General features: G+C 35.7%; 1 protein-coding gene and 1 long non-coding RNA gene across 5 annotated transcripts; one reads left to right on the forward strand and one right to left on the reverse strand.

The window, feature by feature from the left end:
• Positions 1–9,592: 9,592 nt before the first annotated feature.
• LOC113282064 lies at positions 9,593–13,136 on the reverse strand. 4 transcript variants are annotated; one of them, XR_003326516.1, is made up of 4 exons: positions 12,864–13,136; positions 12,565–12,646; positions 12,323–12,380; positions 9,593–10,238 (listed from the first exon to the last, which is right to left on the reverse strand). It is a non-coding gene; the product is annotated as an uncharacterized LOC113282064 (long non-coding RNA). The 4 variants fall into 4 exon arrangements; XR_003326517.1 differs by having other exon boundaries at positions 12,477–12,646; XR_003326514.1 differs by having other exon boundaries at positions 12,565–13,136.
• Positions 13,137–16,765: 3,629 nt separating this feature from the next.
• LOC113282065 (DELLA protein GAI1-like) lies at positions 16,766–19,283 on the forward strand. The gene has a single exon (XM_026530997.1). It carries the CDS (start codon positions 17,136–17,138, stop codon positions 19,044–19,046), a length of 1,911 nt encoding a protein of 636 aa, XP_026386782.1. The 5' UTR covers positions 16,766–17,135; the 3' UTR covers positions 19,047–19,283.
• The last annotated feature ends 3,654 nt before the right edge of the window (positions 19,284–22,937 follow it).

A 22,937-nucleotide genomic window follows, 5' to 3' on the forward strand; every position in this document is an offset into this window, starting at 1 on the left:
AAAAAGAGCTCAAGTTTTGAAAGTTAACAATCAAAAGTACAAAAACAAAGGAAAAACAATTCACGATCGCGTTGAGTGAAAGATACGTCAAATGAAGATAACCAGGAGGCCAAAGATTTCACTAGATTTTTATTGAAGTCATTAATTAATTTCTTATACTAGATTATTATTGTCTAAATTTATATCTTGTAAAAGAAGTGGCACTGATATTAATTAATGAAAAATATTTAGACCTTAAATAAGACTTCCTTTTTATATTACGCGACACTTGAGCGACAAGCCTTGATTTATTTCGGACCGTTGTACCGAATTCATCTAGCTAACTTGTCCTTATATATCCATTTTGTACCAACAATATTAATGTTAGAGGGATAGAGCTGGAAAACGGGCGGGCCGGGGCTGGCTTGTTACGGGTTACACGGGTTCGGGTTAACACGGGTCAAAATCCGCGGGTTGATATTCTTCACGGGTGGTCATTTCTTCAACCCGCACCCGTAACGGGTTAAACCTACGGGTTCACGGGTTAACCCGTTTATGGTGAGTCAACTCGTCAGAAACCGATTTGACAGTTTCCTCAGTTTCCTGGTTTATTTTCGGCCACATTCAGGCCATCTAAAGCACTTTCCCTGCAACCTAACATTCATCTAACTCATTCACTGCACTCGCACATTCAAGATCAAGACATTACACACTGCTACATTACACACTGCTACAATCTCTACTTCAGTAGCAACAACAACAATTGCGGAAGGAGAAAGAAAAGAAGAACATCAGTACAACACCACCATATGAAAGAAACTAAAAAATGGAAAACAATGTCATACACCATCACTAATTAAGGGGTCAAAACAAGCCAAGAATTTATTAAAAAGGTTCACGCTTCCTAACTGACTGTAAACGCTTCCTAGTGAATGACTCCTTAACTGACTGTAAACGCTTCCTCTTCCTGGCAGAACGTCGAAGGTTTGTCCCACCTAACTGTAAACAAAAGCAAGAAAGGGGGAATGATAATAAGTCAGCGACAAGGAAACTTCCATTTTTAATAAGCATATACATGCCAAATAAATTCAGAACCAAATGTAGCACAAATGACACTAGCTGAAATTGCTCAACAAGTCCAAACCCATCTTTTCACAAAATCCTTGAAAGCCGAAACCAATACTCTACTATATGTTATAAAAAGAACAAAGAACAAAAAGATTCACCCCACAAGCCAAGATATATAACATTCTCTGAAGTTCAAAATAGCGACAAATATTTCCACCCAACATTTTACTTAACCAACCAAACAGCCACCAGTTCCACTTCGCTGGCTAAACAATCTAGCTTGTCAACTTGTCAGTTATATAAAGCTGACAATACAATCCCAATAATATTATTGTGTACCTATAACCAAAATTGCCATTTTATAGGAATCCAAATACTCTTTTCATATAACTGACATGCACACCTAAATTATTAAGACCAACTGAAAGAGTGGAATCTGTCTTTTCATTTCTTTTTCTCTAATTCAAGCTAAAATTCTTAGTGTTGGCAAAAATGAGATAGGCTTTTGCCATTGTAACTTACATTTTTATACAAAACAACATCACTGACTGCCGAATTTCAAAGAATACTTCACCAAAATCACAAGTCTATATAATCAATTACTAGGTTAATACAAAAACTAATCATTGAATAGGTTATCTGCATCAACATTAACTAGAACAAAACAACCAAAGGAGGGATAACTAATCAATTGAATGGGTCTGTATATATTTCTTTACTTTAATACCAAAAATCTAAATTTTGATTAGTATAATTAAACAAGATTGCATATAATTCTTCGGCTTGTTTGGTTTTAGCATGGGGATTAATTAGATTTACATACCGGTGGCGTCACAGAATAAAAGAAAAATGCAGAACACTGAGAAAAATACCTATCTAACATCGCTGCACAAGGTTGGTGTATGGTATTTCACAAATAACTGCCAAGAAAGAAGAACAATTAGTATATCACACAATATAAAAAACCAATTCAAAATCGAACTCAGATTCAAAATCAATTTCAGATTCAAAATCAAGGCAATCAAAATCTATTCAAGAAGAATAATCTTTGAAAATTGAAATAGAACAGAGAGAGACTTACCAATTCTATATGATCAATAGCCAACAAATCCTTGTTTCATCTAACAAATCGATTACTAGATTAAAGGGGCTTCTGTAAATATCGACCATTTAATGGCAAAGAGCTTCTGTAAATATGATCAAAAACACGTCAATAAGGTGAAGGGTATGAATTGCTTTGAAGATTACGTATCCAAATTTGAAGATTCGGCTGCCGAAGAACGGAGGAGAAGAGAAGGAGCAGAAGAAGAAAAGAGAGAAGAAAAGAGAACGATATCTCTTCATTTAGGTTTAGGTTTAGGTTTATCCTTTTATACCTTTAACGTATGGATAAGATTAACCCTAGAATAATCTGACGGTAGGGATTAAATATAACTTATTAATTAGGTGTTGTAGACGGGTTGACGGGTTTAACCCGCGGGTTTACGGGCCGGGACGGATAAACCCGTTTTTTCACAAGCCGCTATTTCTCCAACCCGCGCCCGGATTGTTTAGGACCAAGCCAAGCCGGGCTCGGGTTTTCACGGGCCGGGTACGGGTTAATCCGCGGGTTTCAGCTTGTTTGCAAGCTCTATAGAGGGACAAGGTACCAGTTCCCATACGTTTTGTCTTTTAAATGGATTTATCTCTTCATGCATACCATTCACCCAAAAAGGATCATTCAGAGCTTCACCAACATTTTTAGGTTCCACTTGCCAGAGATAACATCCAAAATTATAAATATTTCGGAGTTGATTTCTTGTTTTAGCAGTGGATTTCGTACCTCTAATAATATTGTCAGCATCATGATTTCTTTGAACCCACAAATATTGTGGAGTGGCACGTTCAATAGGAATACCCTTACTAGGGATTTTCTTCTGGCCACCAGAAACATCAGGATCGGTAACCGTTGGTACAACTTACACCGATTCTGGAACTTTTTTGACTTTCTCAGTTGTCTCCAACGGAGGTAACTCAGCAGGAGAGTCATCATAACGAAATTCTTTCAAATCATCAATGATAACATTTGTTGATTCCATCATAACATCAGTTCTGAGATCGTATACTCTAAAACCATGACTGTCAGATGCATAAAAATACCTTCATTGCTTTTTGAATCAAATTTTCCTCTCAGTTCTCGATCCTTAAGAATGTAGCATTTATTACCAAACACACGAAGATAATGTAAGTTAGGTTTCTTACCGTACCATAACTCATACGGAGTATATAGGGTTCGTGAGCGCAAATAAACACAATTGATGAAGTAACATGCTATAAAGATACCTTCTCCCCAAAACTTTAGAGGTAAATTTTTGTTGTGGAGCATTACTCTGGCCATTTCCTGTATACTTATATTCTTCCTTTTTGCATCTCCATTGGCTTGTGGAGTTATGAGTGGTGAATATTGTTGAATAATACCCAGTTGGTCACAGAATTCGAACACTTTAGTATCATGGAATTCAGTTCCCCGATCGCTCCTAATTTTCTTTTTTCTGCAACCTTGTTCATTCTGGATTCTATTAACAATAATCTTGAACTCACTTATGGTCTCATTCTTGTGTGCCAAGAACGCCACCCAAGTAAATCTGGTATAATCATCAACCATTATCAAATCATATTTCTTCCCTCCAACAGTAGGTTGTTGAATGGGTCCAAAGATATCCATATGAATTAAATCAAGTGGAGCCTTGGTGGTAATTCTCGAGATGATTTATGTGGAACTCTTACTTGTTTACCTTTTTGACAAGCTCCACAAACACCATCGATCTTAACATTGATTTTAGGAACACCTCTGACAAGTTTTTTGTTAATGATCTTGCCAAGAAGGCGAAAATTGATGTGACCAAAACACTCATGCCAAAGATGCGTAGATTTCACCTTTGTCAGATTGCAACAAAGATTAGACTGAATATATAAAACATAACAGTTAATTTTGCCATGTATTCCCCGAAAAATTACTTTCCCAGACTTATCTTCAATGTCACATCCTTCAGCACCGAAGATAACTTTATGGCCTTTATCACAAATTTGACTAACAAAAAGAAGATTTGCAGTCATACCTCTGACATAAACAACATCATGGATTTCAGGTACACCAGGAAGCTTGATCGTTCCATTTTTTTTAATGTAGCAACAACTCCCGTATTCGAATGTTACAAGTCCTCCATTAAAGTCTCTCGAATTCATGAACTAGAAAGGTCTCCTGTTATATGCCGGCTACATCCACTGTCAAGAAGCCATTGAAAGGGTGAAGTTGACTTGAAAGCAAAATCTCTCATACTAACATTATTGTTCCTAATGAATATTCTGTTAGATTATTAAGACTCGTAAGGTTAGAAAAAAGTTTTCTTGTTAAGAGTGCTAGTAACCTTTAATTTCTTCCTGAAGAGCTTACATGTATGTTGGTAATGATTGAAAACACCACAAAACATACAGGAGCCAACGATTGTTGAAGTAACATCATTAGATTCTTTCGAACCAATCTGAGTCGCATTGGTTTTAATGAAGCCTAAGCCTCGTTTATCTCCAGTCTGACGACAATTCTTCAGACACGATTTAAGAGAATTTCTCGAATCCTTAGAGAGATTGAAAGATTTTTCAACAGAGTTCGAAAACCCAAGAGTTTTAACGAGAGAAGACTTGGAGTGATCTGCTTCTGCAGTAATCTCTTTATTAATTTGAATATGTTCATCCAATTTATCTTGGAGAGTGTTTTCCCTTTTAGATCATTATCGAAGGTCAGAATCTTTAATATAAACTTCACATATAAGTCCAACGATTTTCCTTATCAATCGTTGTTTCTTATGACAAAGCTTTTCGATCATCTTCTTCAGATCACTGCCAAAATCATCATCGATGGTTTCTAGAACACACTCGGGACTTGGAATAATCTGAACTGGTGATACGTTTATCGAGATTTCACTCCTTCCCATATAGTCAGATTGCTTTAAACACAGACTTCTTAGGTCTTAACCGTGTTTGCCTGCTCTGATACAAATTGAAAACACGGGGGTACCAAAATACACCGCCAACTTTTTCTTAGGAAACTTGTATGGATAAACTTAAATACAGTTCTGAGAGTTTAACTTAATGACTCTACTTCTCTCACAATCAAAAACTTTACAGAGAGAAGTCTGTGAACCTGATTTACGTGTCAGAGTTCTTAGACGATTCCAAAAATCAATATCCAAGATTCAATCAAGTTGTATCCAACAAACAAGAATGCATGTATCTACTTTGATTGATTTATGTACAACCTGTGATATTTCAATTATAAAGATAAACAATATAATGCAGAAAAGAAATAACACAGACACCATAAATTTTGTTAACGATGAAACCACAAATGTAGAAAAACCCCGGGACCTAGTCCAGATTTGAACAACAAACTGTATTAAACCACTACAGACACTAGCATACTATCAATTAACTTCGGACCGCAATGTAGTTGAAACCGAATTAAACCCTCACAGGAATTCAGTTACAGTCGCGCTCCTTATGCCTCTTGAATCCCAGCAGGACTCCTCGCAATTGATTCCCTTAGATGACGTCCTTTACAGTCTAAGAGTTGCTTCAACTTAATTGAAGACTTTAAACCAATCTTCCTCCCACAGATAAGCTTATATCGTGATTTCCTTTTTGATTATAGTTCAATGTGAGACTGGAAATCGATAACAATAGAAAAAGTCTAGATAACCTCAAAACCCGGATTTATGCTTCCCGAAGAGCAACCTAGATTATTATTCACCTCAAAAGTATTAAACCTGTAGAATCACAAAGTCTGCGACGAAGAGAACGTTGCGATTTATATGTATCTTGTTCGAGTGAGCAGCCCAACAATAAAACAAGATCAGGATACACGAACTATCAAGATAAAAGATAATTAGACCTGGCTTCACGAATCCCTAAGTTGAATTTTTTTTTCGTCGCTAAAGCCTATAAGGGTTTTAGGAAGATGCCGACTCTAGTTTACAACTAGGACACACAAAGATAGTGTCAGGGATTCAAAGATCCCAGTTGCATGAGGTTCCCCTTATATAGACTTTCAAAGTATAGGTTGTTACAAGTTTAAGCTAAGATAGCTTTGGAACCAGGTAAACAATATCCACCGTTTGATGAATCTTTGAAATGAGATTAACATATCAAGATATACACTCTGGTTAGGATGAACCGTAACTGAACTGTGTACAAAGACATTGTTCATGAAAGGTTAGCCAAAACTAGCCGATTGCACCATAAGCTTAATCATTTTCATAAACACGTAAGACTTTTAAGCTTGAGTCACAACTATAGGTTATAATGTGATCAATCATGTCTATATAGTGTTTTTAGAGATTATTCAAATGCTAATTATCTAAAAAAAAATAGTTTTATGTGCATCTGAAAATATTCGACAGCGCAAGTACGTGTACTCTACCTTGTTCGTGACTATTTTTGTCATGGTACATGTACTGGGTATGTGTACCCTTAAGACAAAAATAAGTATCGGATCTTACAGAACTTTATCAGTTTGCATATGGGGTATGGATACCACACCGGTTTCAAAACCACAGTTCTTTTTCTGTATGCATACTAGGTATGCGTACCAATCCAGGTTCACGAGTTCACAGACTCTTTGTGGTATGGATATCGGATATATGTACTACTTAGTCACTATCGACATATAGCTACGCCGGTATGCATACTGTAATACGGCTCTGGACCTATAACAGTTTTCCCAGTTTGTGAAACTGATATGCATACTGCCTTGTATCCAGATTTTTAGTAGTTCTATATTTCTCTCTAAATTAATTCGAAACATTCCCAAATAACATCAACGAAACATATCACCGTTCCATGCTATTTTCGAATGATAATCTTGAATCACGATTTAGACTATGAACAATAAATTGTTCTTAACCGAAATTCATCAAGTATGAACAAACGTTCATTAAGCTTAGTCATATATATTTCGAGAACTAATTACCAAGATAAACTTGACTCGAAATTCTTTATATGCTTGCAATAGTCTAATTATTCACGCGACATCGTCTCATAGATAGAGACATGAATATAACTCGAGAAAGGTGGTTCGGTCTTCACTTACCTTTTTTTGAAGAAGTTCTCCAAAAGCTTCGGTTGATCTTCGATTTCAAACGGTAGGACGCCGTGATATCCGATTCTCAACTACACATTTATCCTAATCCGAGACTTAACTAATTGTAGACTAGAAATCAAGATATAACTTTGATAAACTAAATTTGACAACAAGCTTGATATAGATACACTTGTGAGTTCGACCGAGCAATTCTCTAACACACCGAACATTATTATTTGGCTCCATATAACAAACTCAAGAAAATACAACATTTGCTTTGACTATAAACCCTCATCCTAACCCCAAAACAACAACCGCTCGTTGTTATCAACTTGCTATGGACACCTCCTTGTCTCCCAGAAATAAAACTTTTTTTTGTGGAAAATACCAAATGAAGGAATACCTACCTTTGTCGTGTCCACCTCACCAATACCAGTATATACTCAGGGTGAATATCTTGCACCGCCTAAGGATCGTAGATGGGGAAAAAATGGACTTGATTTGCAGGAGTTTCATATGGGCTTGGTACGCATGTGCCCCAAAAAAGTCTTATATTAAGTAGGGGTCTGTGCGGTGCACCTCTTACACCGCCTCAGGGACGGCCATGTTCTCAGAGGTGAACCACCGAAAATTATTATTTGGCACCATATAACAAACTCAAGGAAATACAACATTTGCTCTGACCATAAACCCCTGTCCAAAGCCAAAAATAACAACCGCTCGTTGTTATCAACTTTCTATGGGCACCTCTTTGTCTCCAAAAAATAAAACTTTTTTTATGGAACACTAAATGAAGGAATACCTACCTTCGTCGTATCCACCTCACCTTTGTGGAACACTAAATGAAAGACTACATACCTTCGTCGTATCCACCTCACCAATACCAGTATATACCCAGGGTGCCACTTAGCCTCTAAATCTGCAGAAACACCTTATTCTTCACTGCAAGATAACCACTAGACCTTGGAATCAACTCGTTTCCCACCTCTTGCATGTCAATGGGCTCAGCAACAACGAATAACCTACTCAAACAGACCATTCTGCCATAATCCTTAAACAATTTCAAATCAAAGTCCCCCCAGACATCTGTACCAATCTATTTTTTGTTTTGTTTTGGCCCTATGTTAGTCAGGATGGTGCTCTAGCTACAACAAGATTTCACTTGGGAAAACAAGATCCTTTCTTCAGACCTTCCCGATATGCAACCAGAGGTAAACAACAACCGTCCAATCCTACCATTTTTACGCGCATGATTCCTCTCAATCCAGATTGGATCAAAATAAACATGGACAAAGTTGCTAAAGGACATTATGAACCCGCTGGAGGGGGGTTTATATGCAGGGACGCGATGACATCAACAGTCAATTTAGTGGGAATGCTTATGGCATAGTATATAGAGAGACAATTGTCAAAGGTTTGTTTCAAAACAGACTCATAGCCTCTCATACACACTTCATTATGAAGAGGAAGAAACCACTTTGATGAGATTTGAAGATGCATTACACCTACAAAGAAGTCAATCATGCAGCAGACGGGCTATCCAATCATGCAGCAAACGACAGTTAGCAACACACTTTTAGGATAACGACATGGGATCACTTGATCCATAATTTTTTAACCCAAATTATACTAAATGACTCTTGGGAATGACTTATCCTCGTGTAATTCTAATTTAACCTTCAACATACATATTACTCTCTCATTTTATTACTCTCTCTTTTTTAAGCTTCAAAGGAAAAGAAAAAAAGGGATGTTAAATAATAAACTAGATTTTGTGCCCGTGCTACGCACTGGACGGACCCAAAAATAATCCACCATCATAATTCTTTTTACCATATTTTGATTATGTGTGGTTCGGCTTCGCCTCGCCCAGTCGCGTAGGATTGTTGTGGCTCCGCCTCGCCTCGCCCTGTCGCTTAGGATTTTTAATTTGTTGTGGCTCGGCTTCGCCTCCACTCATCTCGATGCATGCTTAGGATTTTTGATTTGGTATGGTTAAATTATGAAGTGTGTAAAGTAAACCCCAGAAGAAATTGAGAGTACATAATCCAGGTTAAGAAATGATTAACAAAAATCAGTAATGAAAATAAGAAAATTTAAAATGACCTCCATGGAAAGACCGGACTATCTAAAAAAATGCATAATATTGGATCATGTGGAGTAGAGGATCAAACAATAACCATATAAGAGATATGACTTAAACTGCATTCACTTAAACTCAATTCAAATAATAAATTCAATATATTCAAGCATATACATTTCCCTATGAGCACCTATATCTACTATGTTTTGAGTCGGAGTGCCAGAATTACTCCAAATCGTGAAAAATGGCTCCACGAAGTGTAATCAATGTTTCAAATGGGCAATTGTAGCTGTGAGTCCATCTGAAGCATGCACTAATCCTATAACGATGATAGTTTAAAGTTAAACTAAACACATAAATATCCAAACTTTCAATTAACGAGTTTTAAATCATATTTAACTACAATGGGTTTTATTTAGTTCAGTTCATAGATAAAGAATTAGACAATTATCTCTTCCCAGCACCATGCAGCAAACCCTGGTTTTGCAACACCAACCATGACACGACCATCTCTACTTTCGAAAATTCAAATACCAACATTTAACTCCGTCTCAAGTATACCAAACACTTAGCAGGCTTCAACAGCTCAAGGCAACAGCGATATCACTCATACCAAAGATGATTGTATAAGCTCAGAGATCATCCTCAAGCGAAGTATGATATTATAAATAAACTGATCCCTCTTATGTGCATCAAACGCATGGTCTAAAATATACTTCTTGCAAAATATTTCACTCATTTGAAAGCCAATTTAAAACTATTCTTGAATATATGGGAGCAGCAGAGGCATTAAGTCATACTGATAAGAGTAAAACAGATCACCGTGTGCAATGGCATGTGTTAACATCTGTAATAACAGTAACAAATACAACCTTCTTCTGAAGGCTCTGCCATTTAAGCACCCATAAGGGAATGTGTTGCATAAGGGGATGCACACTAATGATGATGTCTAGTTTGTATTCCATCAGACCAGCTTCCACAGCTTCCACCTCTCTGCACTCACAAAATAAAAAACATATTCCATTAAACATTTTACGACTTCACTTGAATCAGATTCAGTGTTCTCTCATCATTGTATATCTGAGTCACAAAAACATAATTAGGCCTCCCCCATGATTTATGACCTAACTACTTTTTAAATTGTCAAACAAATATAAACATAATTCTAAATCAGAAAATGAATCTAGGTTTCATGTAAGCTGCAGGTGATTCGAGCGGCCAGATCAAAAATCAATATTTGATTTCAGCTAGAAGTGGCTGACATGGCTCTCATTAAAAAAATCCAAAGTCAGACCTACCTCATGATTTGTGCACCACCAGCAGAATTATATAAAGGAATCTCTCCATTATATATGAGTAAATTACCATCCACTTGCAAAGCATACAGATAATTTAACAGAAAATTTTTGTTTGTTTCTTTTGGTTTTCCTAATCAACATTTTGTTGTTATAAGATTGATGAACATGGCATAGGAAGAAAAGCAAACCTAGGGTAAAAAGAGCCAAACCCACTGCTCCCAGACCTTCATTCATTACCATCAACAATACACTCTTGTCATAAATCCCAATCGATTCCAAGAGTTTCTCCCAGATAACCATCACCAGAAACAATTGGTTTTCTTGGAGTTGGATGAAACCTATAATTTTTTTTAGGTACGTACTCAAGGGAGTTTGAACACAATCAGGCAATCTGAAACCAAAACTTTCACAAAAACTAATAAATTCAAACCGTACTTCTGTTGTAGTATTGTCATATATGAAAATTATCAAATTGATGAACCTTTTCCATGATGCTTCCCTCATCCTGCTATTCTCACCGACCATTTTTACTTCTAATCTTGCTCCTCTTGTTGAGTTGTCAACTGTTTGAGAGCATCGTTCTCTTCTTATGATATTCACACATTTCAGATTTTTCGAAACCTAAAGGATGATCCTGAGGAAATAAACATGAACATTAAAGAAAGAGAACGCCGTTCTCAATCTGGCTTTTGGTTTCTATTTGAAAATTGCCAAATTCTATTCTTCCTCTTGAGTACACAGTCCCTTCACTGTGTTTCACCATATTTAATAAATTAAACAATTACTTAAGGATAAGGCAGTACTTAGGTACATATAAATAGGTTCTACACATAGTACAGATTAGGAAATGATTTTTCTTGCAAAAAAAAAGGAATGATTTTTTCTTGCATATTTCAGGAACAATGGACACATATAAATAAATAATTTCAAAACATTGAGCATTAGTTTTGCGAATGAAAAAGAAGAAATAGTATACTTCATCTAATCCAGAGATGTGTACAAAGTTTCAGCTCTTCAAAGCTGACATGGTCATATTTCTAAAAGATTAGAACAAACAAAATTTCTGAAAGGCTAATAATAAGTTGTTCATTTTCTGAAAGGCTAAAATGATGTTCATCAGTTAATGTCACCTCATAAACCCTAATAAACATATTAGGGGCAACAAAATACTAAAGTTAATTACTTAAGCCTTCAGGTACATATGGGCACAATTTTTTGTTTTGCACTTACAGGAAATAAAGAGAGCCTCAGAAGTCCAACCAAACGAAGTACGATCAGCAACGGTTTTCTAAAAGTCTGAGTTGAATCCTATAGTCATGAAATCCACATATTTACAGATGTTGGAACAACATCAAATCATGTACCAAAATTCAAGACCTAAAGATATAAAATTCAAAACAACACTAAACGAAGTACTATTAAGTTCACAACTACAATCTAGTTCCTTTCAATTTTGTGTAGTAAAGTTCAAGACCTAAAGACGTAATCAGCAAACCTCTGTAAGTTTTCTGATTAGATATCCACCTTGATAAAGGTTCATTGTAAATGACACTTCACATGGCAAAAGAAAAAGTCAACAGAAGATGTACTTGATATTCCGGCTACATGTCTTACTAACATCCCCTAGACACATAAAAATCAGAAACAAATGTTAAACAAACTCTAATTAAGCAAAATCCACACCTTTTAATCTAAAACACCAATTTCAATGTAAATCTTTTTCAAGTTCACCAGAAAACACAAAATTACAAACTAAAACATCAATAAATCCAAAACTACCTTGGGTTTTAGTAATAATCGATTGAGTCGCAGAAGTAGCAAGAACAACAGTGTTAACCTTCAAGTAAGGCATACAAAAGTCAGGAAAGTCCGTTACAGAAGCAACAACAACAACAACAACAAACAGAATGCTCGATGGTTAAAACAGATAGACCTTTCGCAAGAGCAGTAATTATATCGTACTCGACAACCTTACAAACAACTGCTTCCACCACAACCAACAAAACATCTCGATGAGTTACCTTGCATATTATAAGGCATGAGTAGTACTTCCAACGATTAGGATATATCTGCCACACTACAACTGCTGCATCTTTTCTTTCGCTGCAAAATATTCAACTCCAGCATCAATATCTACATGCAGCAATACTATTGTACTATAATATGTCGAAATAACCCTCATTAAAAAAAACATGAGCATAAGTATTAAAAAAAAAACAAAAAAATCAAACTTTCTTGAGTTATACAGAAATTTGATTGCAAACCTAGAAATCCAAAGATATAGATCAGGAAACAAAACAAAAGCAAAGTAAAATCATACATGCACGATGACAGAGAAGGGGTTAGGGTTTGCAATAGCAAAAAATCGTTCAGGCAATAACAAAACTCGATACTGTTGTTCAAGCAAAACAAAAACCGTAATTAATATATGTCTGTTACATATATGTGTCTTACTTCTTCGATCCTGTTAATCAATAACACAATGAGAAATCAAAAGACAAAATAAATCAAAGGAGACCAGAGAAAGAAAGAGGCGAGAGATGAAGGGCGGCAGAGAAGAATAGTTTTTAGGTTTTTTTAAGGGTTTTATTTTTTTTTGTTCTCTCGATTTTTTTCTTTTTATTTTCCTGGATTTTGTTTTTATTTTTCTCAGATAAATAAGTTTGTTAATTTTGTGAGTAAAAATCGTTTTTTCCTTTTTTTTTTTTTTTTTTGAGGAAAAATGAAATGAACAATTCCGTGAGTGGGTGAGAGTCACCGTTCAACATGGAGCCTTATGAGTTTAGGATTTTAAAGAAGTTAGACGGGTTTATTGCATTCTCGAACAAAAAGAGGCACAATATTGCAAAGATAGGGCCACTGGCCAGAGCTGACGCACAAGCTGTCTTGTCTCGGTGCTCAACTATTTCTAGTGCATTATATCTTTTTGTTATTTCACCCGATTAGGGGCGGAATGAAAGGACCAACTCTCTCTTTACAGCACGAATGAATTACCAAAAAAATATTATCTTTTTAATTTCTTGACTTAATTAGCAGGTAATCAAAGTTGTCAAGCAGGAATCAAACTGTATTAAATCCCCTACCTAATGGCACCAGTTCAAAGACGCATCATTGGCCAAATAAACCAACAGATTCCACATTTGGTTACTTCCAAATGAACCCTATCTAACCCTATCTCAGTTTTATTTAGTTATCAAACCTAAATGCAGCTTCCATTTCCATAACGATGCTTTCTGTTTGTAACTGGTCTGTATCACTAGGCATCAGAAAGAGTGTACAGAAGTTATTTTTCTCTTTTTATAGTTCTTGATCTCAATAAATTTTCTAAAGTTAAGAGGGAAATTAAATATCCTACTGAGAATAATACAGTGAAGTAGTACAGAAAATAAGGAAAGTTGGGAGAAAAATAGAGAATCGAGAAATAAAGTGGACCAAACTATCAATAATGAACATGTGTTTATGGACCTCTGAACATACCATCAGGACCACTTGATTGGTGGGGTATCTGATGCAATAGAAGAAAGGGTGGTCCGTCAACTTTATTTCAGTGGTCCTGATTCATTCGATTAACTACGGCTTACTTTAAACGGTGGATCTGTTGTATCTTGTATTATTGGCTATACTTTTTTATCTTTTCTTTTTCCATGAAATAATCCATAGATTAAGACTTGAAATAAAAAGGTGACTGGCTAAAATTTCTGTCCTCTATTCTATTTTCGTCTGTCCTAAAATACTGGTCAGTTTCTATTTATAATCATATTTTTTAGTCAAACTTTCAAATATATCCTTCAACCTTTTATCATTATAAAATTATTTATAATTATAACCAACCAAAAATTTTAAATGATATTTTCCTCAATAAGAAACAAATCTACAAAATCAATCCATAAATACTTTTATTTTTATCTTCTATTTAAACGTCTTAAATGATACATTCCTCAACAGGAAACAAAATTTCTAAGTCAATCCATAAATATTTTAATTTTTATCTTTTATTTAAACATTTCTATAAATAATAAAATTACCAAATATGTATTTTTCTTACATGGTCCATATACCACTTTTAATTTTAGTAATAACATAGTATTTAATAGGATAGTTCTGTACACTCCTCCAGTCTCCTTAATTTTTTGATTTAGTCAAAGCGGACTAATAATTTAGGACGGAAGGAGTATTTATTAACTTTTTTTGTTTCTTATTTTCACAAGGTATAAATATATATTCGTATATGACTCTCTTCTAGACATATATATGTTCATTATGAAAATATATCCGGATCAAATTTAGAGTCAAAATCAACGTAGACAATTCAGGATTTCGATCGGGCCGAGATGCTCGAACATTTTGTTTTGGGAGATTTTCGGTGAAATCTCGAAATTACTTCCAAAAAATTTAGTTTATGAATTTCATGCCCATATTATGGTATCAAATATATTGCACACATTGCACATATTAGGTTATCTATAGCTATGATGAAATATTACCACCGTTTTACGAAAACCAAGTTTTCGTTCAAAAGAAAGGGCAAAAACTCATACAAATTTCAAACTAAAAGCACAAGAGGAATAAAACTCAACCGAAATTTTCGAGTTTTAACCAATTCTGGCTGAGTCAACTGAGATTTCCAGCTAAATATTCGTTTCAGCGAAATCAAATATTTTCTAACAAGATTTCGGCCATCTTGACCGAGATTGTCTGCGTTAATTCAAATATAGCCCCATTTTGTGAATCGCTCCTCAATTGCAAAGTTGCTAACGGGAAGGTGCCAATTTGATTTGGAGTGTACCAACGCAAAAGCAAATGGTTATTTTGTCTATATGTCAAGTGGTACAACCCAAGTAATTTGATACTCCGTATTAGCAATCTTGCTCAATTGGTCATGCCTTCATGGTACTTAATCCATCGCTTCCCCAACAAAAAAAAAAAGGTCCCCATGTAGCGTTTAGACGGTGACTACTAAGTCGGTCTCTATATTTGGACTGATTTCTTTTAGTCCACCTTTAGTTGACTCATTGTTTAACCAAATTGACCAACCCACAGTGCCATTACCAATTTGTTATCCGGCCCGGTTCAGACACCAAGTAGTCGTGATTCGTGAAGGTTGTTTAAGTGTGAATGTGTGATAGATAAGAGGGACCCCAGAAGAAAACTGTAGTAAACGTGGAGGACATAGGATACTTGACCAACAGTAGTAACTCTCAGAATCTGTACCATGCAATAATAAACAATTAATGTTGAAACTTGAACGACCGTATAAATTACCCATAAACACAATCTGCTAATTTAATTTAGTAAAATGATGAAGGGGGAGATGTACTACTGTACAGAAGGTGAAGAAGAAGCCGCCAGAACAGGGGAGGAACGCTCAAACACAGGATCGAGTCTCTCGTTGCGTGAGCTTTTCATTAATATTAGAAAAACTAAACGGCCCAATTAAAATGAGGATAACGGGACCACCATCAACCGTTGAAGCTAGACACGTGTCACGATCACATGGGTAACAGAATTTAGCAAAAAAGATTAATAGCCAGCCAGCCAGGTAGAAGAGATAGTGCTGGTGGTGTGTCAGTGTGGTGTCCGTCTGCTGCTGCCTGCCTGCTCCGCTTCGCTCTATCTCTCAGACTCAGAGACTCAGACTCAGAGACTCTTCTCTCTGTGTTCTCATTCAAATTGTTGGAAAGGAGTCCATCGTGCGGACGTCACGTCTGAATGTGGACGCCATTAGTAACCACAACACCCCTTGGCCCCACCTCCATTAAGAAAAGGCAGGCGGTATTTGGTTCGGGAATTGGGAAGGGGCTTGGTTTTCCATAACACCGTTAGCTTTAACGCCACTCTTTTTGCTTCTCCATGTTACGTAGGTTTCAGTGGGATGATGAAATGGGGTGAGGGTCATGTAACAGATGTGAATGTCTCTATGGTCTATCCTTGGTCTCCCACGTGTAGGGTAACCCCACATATTTTACTTTCTGTTCCTTTGTTACCTTACATTTTTACTCCCTCTTACCCCATTTAGCCTAAGAAAACTTGCTCACTATTGGTAACTGTAACTAATTACTACAATCAGTGTAGTAAAAATAGGAAAGAAATACATCCAAAAGGAAGTTATATCTTTAATTATCACTTTGACAAAAAGTACGTAAATACAGGAGAACCGTATATTTGTACAAAATACAAAATTTGAGAGGATATAAATATGTCTAGTTAGTTATTGAAAGAGAGTGATATATAGAGACTCAGTTAGACACATCATAAAAGAAGATGAGTAAATAGAACTAGTCATGAATCAGAGAAAAACAACAATGAATGAGACTGAAAGTTTTTAGGGTTCTTTTCTTTCTTTCTGTTTTCCTTCCTTCTTATGATCTTATCTCTTCTTCTTTGCCAAAAATCTAAGAAAGAAATGGTTTTCTTCTTTGGAGTACGCGCCTGTGATGAACTGATGAAGCCCAGCCCATGAATAGCCGGCCCAAAGTCGGTCAGATTCTTCAGAGTTTCTTTGTTTTCTCTGTGTAATAATCAGTTTATCTGTATATTTCTGTGAAGAGAAAGTAAACCTAGAGGGAGAGAGAAAGAAAAAATAAAAAAAAAAATGAAGAGAGAGTATGAAGAAAGTAGTAGTGGCGGTGGTGGTGGTGGTGGTTTAGGAGGAGGAGGAATTGGTGGTGGTTCTCGGTCAGGTGGAGGTTTGTATTCAATGGTGGAATCATCAGTTGGAGGAGGGAAGAGTAAAATGATGTGGGATGAAGATGAACAACAAGATGCAGTAATGGATGAATTATTAGCAGGATTAGGTTATAAAGTGAAATCATCAGATATGGCACAAGTAGCACAGAAATTAGAACAATTAGAAATGGTTATGCAAGTGAATAATAATAATGCTAAAGAAGATGGATTACTATCACATCTCTCATCAGATACTGTCCATTATAATCCTGCTGATCTTGCTACTTGGCTTCAATCTATGCTTACCGAAGTTAATCCTGATAATTTTGATCCACTCAGTAATATTCTTCCTCCTCAACAACAATTATTCGATGATCCTTTTAATAATATTCTTCCTCAACAACAAGAAATACCTGAATCTTCAATTATTACTAGTCTTGATTTCTCTAATTCAAGACAGATCTATGAAGAAACTACTTCTGATTATGATTTAAGAGCAATTCCAGGTGGTGCAATTTGTGAACCTGATAAAAAGAGATTAAAACCATCGTCGCCACCGCTACCAGCAACAACTGCATCTGGATCAGGTTCAGCTTCATCGTCATCATCATCAGCAATAGTTACAGTAGGAGGAGGAGGTGGTATTGGAATTGGATCTTCCGCAGCGAGTCTTACAACTGAGTCAAGTCGTCCTGTTGTCTTAGTCGATTCTCAAGAAGCAGGAATACGTCTCGTTCATACTCTAATGGCCTGCGCAGAAGCTGTTCAACAAGAAAATTTAACAGTGGCGAGTCAACTTGTCAAACAAATCGGCTTGCTTGCTGTTTCTCAGGCTGGTGCCATGAGGAAAGTAGCTACTTACTTCGGTGAAGCCCTAGCTCGTCGAATTTACAGTCTGTACCCTCAAGAGTCCCTTGATTCATCCTTTTCAGAAATCCTCGAGATGCACTTTTATGAAACTTGTCCGTATCTCAAATTCGCTCATTTCACTGCTAATCAAGCCATTTTAGAAGCTTTCGAAGGTAAAAGTCGTGTTCATGTTATTGATTTCAGTATGAAACAAGGTATGCAATGGCCGGCTCTAATGCAAGCTTTAGCATTAAGACCTGGCGGTCCTCCGGCTTTTCGATTAACAGGTATCGGTCCACCCCAACCTGATAATACTGATGCTTTGCAACAAGTTGGTTGGAAATTAGCTCAAATTGCTGAAGCTATTCATGTGGAATTTGAATATCGTGGTTTTGTCGCCAATTCTCTAGCTGATCTTGATGCGTCAATGTTAGATATTCGTCCTAGCGACGTTGAAACCGTTGCGGTTAATTCAGTTTTCGAACTCCATCGATTACTCAATCGATCAGGTGCAATCGACAAGGTATTAACTTCAATTAAAGAAATGAAACCAAAAATTGTTACAATTGTGGAACAAGAAGCAAATCATAATGGACCAGTATTTATGGATCGTTTTACTGAGTCATTACACTATTACTCAACTCTGTTCGATTCGTTAGAAGGTTGTGGTATGTCTCCAGTTGATAGCCAAGATCAGTTAATGTCTGAAGTTTATTTGGGTCGTCAGATCTGTAATGTTGTAGCTTGTGAAGGCATTGATCGAGTTGAAAGACATGAGACACTGAGTCAATGGAAAGGGAGATTAGAATCGTCGGGTTTTGCACCTGCTCATCTTGGTTCTAATGCTTTTAAACAAGCTAGTATGTTGTTAGCTTTGTTCGCTGGTGGCGATGGTTACAGAGTTGAAGAAAATAATGGTTCTCTTATGTTAGGTTGGCATACTCGTCCTCTCATTGCTACTTCGGCTTGGCAACTTGATTCTCAGTAAGTCCTTCAGAGCTAAGTTTGTTCTTCTACCATGTGAGAAAATGAATCCACACTCCAATGTGAGTTTTTTTTTTCTTTTATCTTTGTTACTACTCCTTAGGTAATTTTTTTGGTTAAGTCTCTTTTTCGTGTTGTTTTAGTTTTTTTTCCGTCATGCCTCAAGTTCTCAACTAAAATGGTGGTTGTATTGTATTCTATATATTTCCCTAATAAAGTAGAAAATTTAATTTTTCTTTTTTGTTGGTCTTTAGCTTTCATGTTGATTATCTAATGTTATTATGTACTTCGACCATATTCATTAAGAATTCGCATAGATGGACATGAAATTATTTTTAATATGTTAGGAGGAAACGTTTTTACTTTGTGTACTTAAAAACTAGTATTAGATTAATTACTACACGAATGGGTTTAAGAAAGTGAAATTTATTTAGAATTGGATAGAAATTAAGATAATATATATGGAGGTGTGTACCAGAAACAATAATGGTGGAAGTGGAAAAGGAAACACTATATACCATTTAAGTCTGCAGGGATTGGGACTTCATTTAATAAATAAATTTATAAATACCAAACAGTTCTAAATTACTATAGATTGGTTGAATTGAAGTTTGAATATTTTTGCTATTCTTCTTCATCTTCTTCTTCAACATATCTTCTTGTTTCATAATTTCAACTTGAAGTTATCAAGTATGTATATGTTGGGTTGGCAACGTCCCTACTAGAGAAGAGAACCCTATCTATTCTCCCCACAAACAGAGTTTTCCAATAACTACACATACAATACACCCATATGGTCCATACTCTATTGATTCTTAACCTAACTAAATAAACTTTATTTTTATAGACGCATCATGATTTAAAGAAGGTGATGGGTTCAATTCTTGTAATGTTTTCTTTTTGATGATTTCGATTTTTCTTTGATAAAAAATACTAATAATTTCTTTGATTTTTGTAACCATTTTGGGACAGGGTCAATTCTCTGTTGCTTCTGCAAGTAGTAAACTATAACAAAGCTATCATTCCCAATTGGATTTTCGCTGCATTTAATACAAGCGAAAATAAAATCTTTAACGTGCGTATCTAGACAATTTTAATACAATAAATTGGCGTGGATTGGGGCTTTAATACATAGCTTTTCTTTTGCACAATTTTGCAATGAAATGCAAACAAATCCCTGCTTCATTATGAACACTATGTCAAGGTCTGTATCCAAGGTGGTCGCGTCGGCTCATCTTCCTCGATCATTGCCAAGTCGCCGGATAATATCCATTATAAAAGATCGAATGATTTATATGATGAAATGAATTGTTTAGTAAAGTCGCTCAATAATTCATACTAAATAAGTTTAAACAATCTAGCATGTTATAGTCTATGTTTAGAACATCAGCAGTTCAGCTGCACTTAAAAGTCCAACTCGAGACCCCTCCTGGCCCTTGGCTTTAATTCTACCAAACGACACCTTAATTATTTCTTTTTTATTTTGTCTAATAATTATTGTAAACAAGTAAATAAAGGGTCATGTTTAATCACATGGTTATCAGTAACCATGATTTTGCTTTCCTGGTGAAAAGAGAGGTAGAGTAGACTAGATGCTAGGGAAGGGAAGGTCATAATCAAGTTGATGATTTTGTATTTCTCTTATTAGCTAGTACCCATTAGAAAGCCAAGTCATAATCAAAGACTAGTAGTGGTAATCAATATAGAAGAATGTCTACGACTATACTAAACAGTGTTAAGTGTGAGCCCACTGCAACAGCCAACAAACATGACCCGTACTACACACAGGAATGTGGTTAATTCCTCTCATTTTGTTTTCACTGGTACACTACTCAAATCCATAATGGGAACCAAATACTTAACAAGTTATTTGTATTTGTACTTTTGAATTATAAAGTGATTTAATGCACCAAAGAGGATACACATGGGAGTTAAAATCTTTTTTTGATTGTTTGCGAAGAATTTATTAAAACAAAAATGTACAAAAACTACAGGAAATAGCAAAAAATTTAAAAAATTGTTTTGTTGATAATTATTAATCTATATATTTTTAAATTTTTTTTTTTTACTTATAAATATTTTTATTATTGGATAAAGAGTATTACATTAATTAGTTAGCTTGCCCCCTTGTGACACAGTTTCAGCCTCATCCGCTTCGCGGAAGAATTCATTAAAAGCTTATTGTTAAATAAATGTTTTTTTCAAAAGAAAAAACAGAAGAAGCAAAAAAATATTATATAAACAATAAAGCATCCCAGTACTGAACTATCTATGAGATAAATCGAATGACCGAAAGCCACTCCGCAAAATTACCAAGACCATCATCAGTTTTGTAAGACCATCCATAGTGTTCGAAAAATATAGCATATATGATATAATTTTGCTCATGATGGGGCTTGCTAAAGCTAAATTACAGCATATATGCTATACTAGAATGCCATATTTGATAATTAAAAATAGCACGAACTCTTAAAAAGAGGAATCGTTCAAAGTCCTTCTAAGAAAGGGCCTGGTGACTGGGTTAGATTTGGGATTGAGCCGGACATAAGGTTTTTTTTTTTTTTTTTTTTTGTGAGAAAAAAAAGGATATATTAAGAAAAAAGAGGATATACAAAGGTATTTACAATGTGGTCTTAGAACACCCCAACAATAGCAAAAGAAAAAAAAATCCTCAAATTACATATGAATTATGTCCTCCCAATGGTGAATGATTTGATTCATTGATAAGTTCTGAAACACGTTAGTCTACGAACTCCACAGACAAATATGCATCTTAATTGCATACACTAATTCATTCGTATCCCGATGTCTTCCTCCATGTCTCCTTCTGTTTCTTTCTATCCATAATTCCTAGCTGATTGCAAAAGGGAGTAAATGATATATTACCTTAACCCTGCTTGTCACTCTGTTCAATCTCCAATTCAGTAACATACTCTTAAAGTCATCTGGAAAAACCCATAAAATTTTTAACGACGAATGCAACACCTCCCAGATATATCTTGACAAATCGCAATTCATAAAAAGATGGTTTTGAGATTGTACTTCTGTATTGCATAGCAGACATAAGTTTGAAGGTATTTCAACTCCTACCGCCTGCAACATGCCTCTAGTTGGTATCGAGTTATGCATAGTATCCCAAATCATGAACTGAACCTTTGGAGGAGAAAAATTGCTGTGCACAACTTTGTAATATTCCCAATCCGGCTCATTCCCAGCAATTTTGGTGTAGATAGCTTTTGCAGACCAATCACCTACGACTTCATCATCCTCTTCTTGATTTAAAACTACATTCCTTAAGCCATGCTTGAGTTCCAACAGATCAATACGTTCAGCAGGGTCTAGAGTCTTTGAAAACTCAAAATTCCATGAATCACTCTTCATATCAGCTACCATCAATAATTTTTGTCTGCTCAGTTTGTAAAGTCTAGGGTATTTATCCTTTAGAGTCATTTTTTCCAACCACCAGTCATGCCGGAATCTAATACTTCTCCCATTCTTCAACTGTAAAACAACAGAGTTAAAATAATCATCATTAGCCTTAAGAATCTCCAACCACATACTTCTGCCAATTGTCTCTTTAACCTGTAAAGAAACTAGAGCTGCCTCCTCTGACTTAGATTTTTCACACATTAACTGCCTCCACCAAGCACTTTTCTCCTTGCAATATCTGCGATGCCATTTTTCCAACAAAGATCTATTTATGAATCTTAGTCTCCTTATGCCTAAACCTCCCTTTCTCATTTGGTTTGAAACTTTTTCCAAAGAAACCCAACTCATCTTTTTATTATTTTCATCCTCACCTCGTAAGAACTTCCTTATGGTACTGTTTAACTTTTTTCCACAGAGACAGGCATACCATAAACTAACAAGAAGTTGATAGCAACACTTTCCAAAG

Source organism: Papaver somniferum, chromosome 5 (assembly GCF_003573695.1).
Source record: "Papaver somniferum cultivar HN1 chromosome 5, ASM357369v1, whole genome shotgun sequence".
NCBI classification, from domain to species: Eukaryota; Viridiplantae; Streptophyta; class Magnoliopsida; order Ranunculales; family Papaveraceae; genus Papaver; species Papaver somniferum.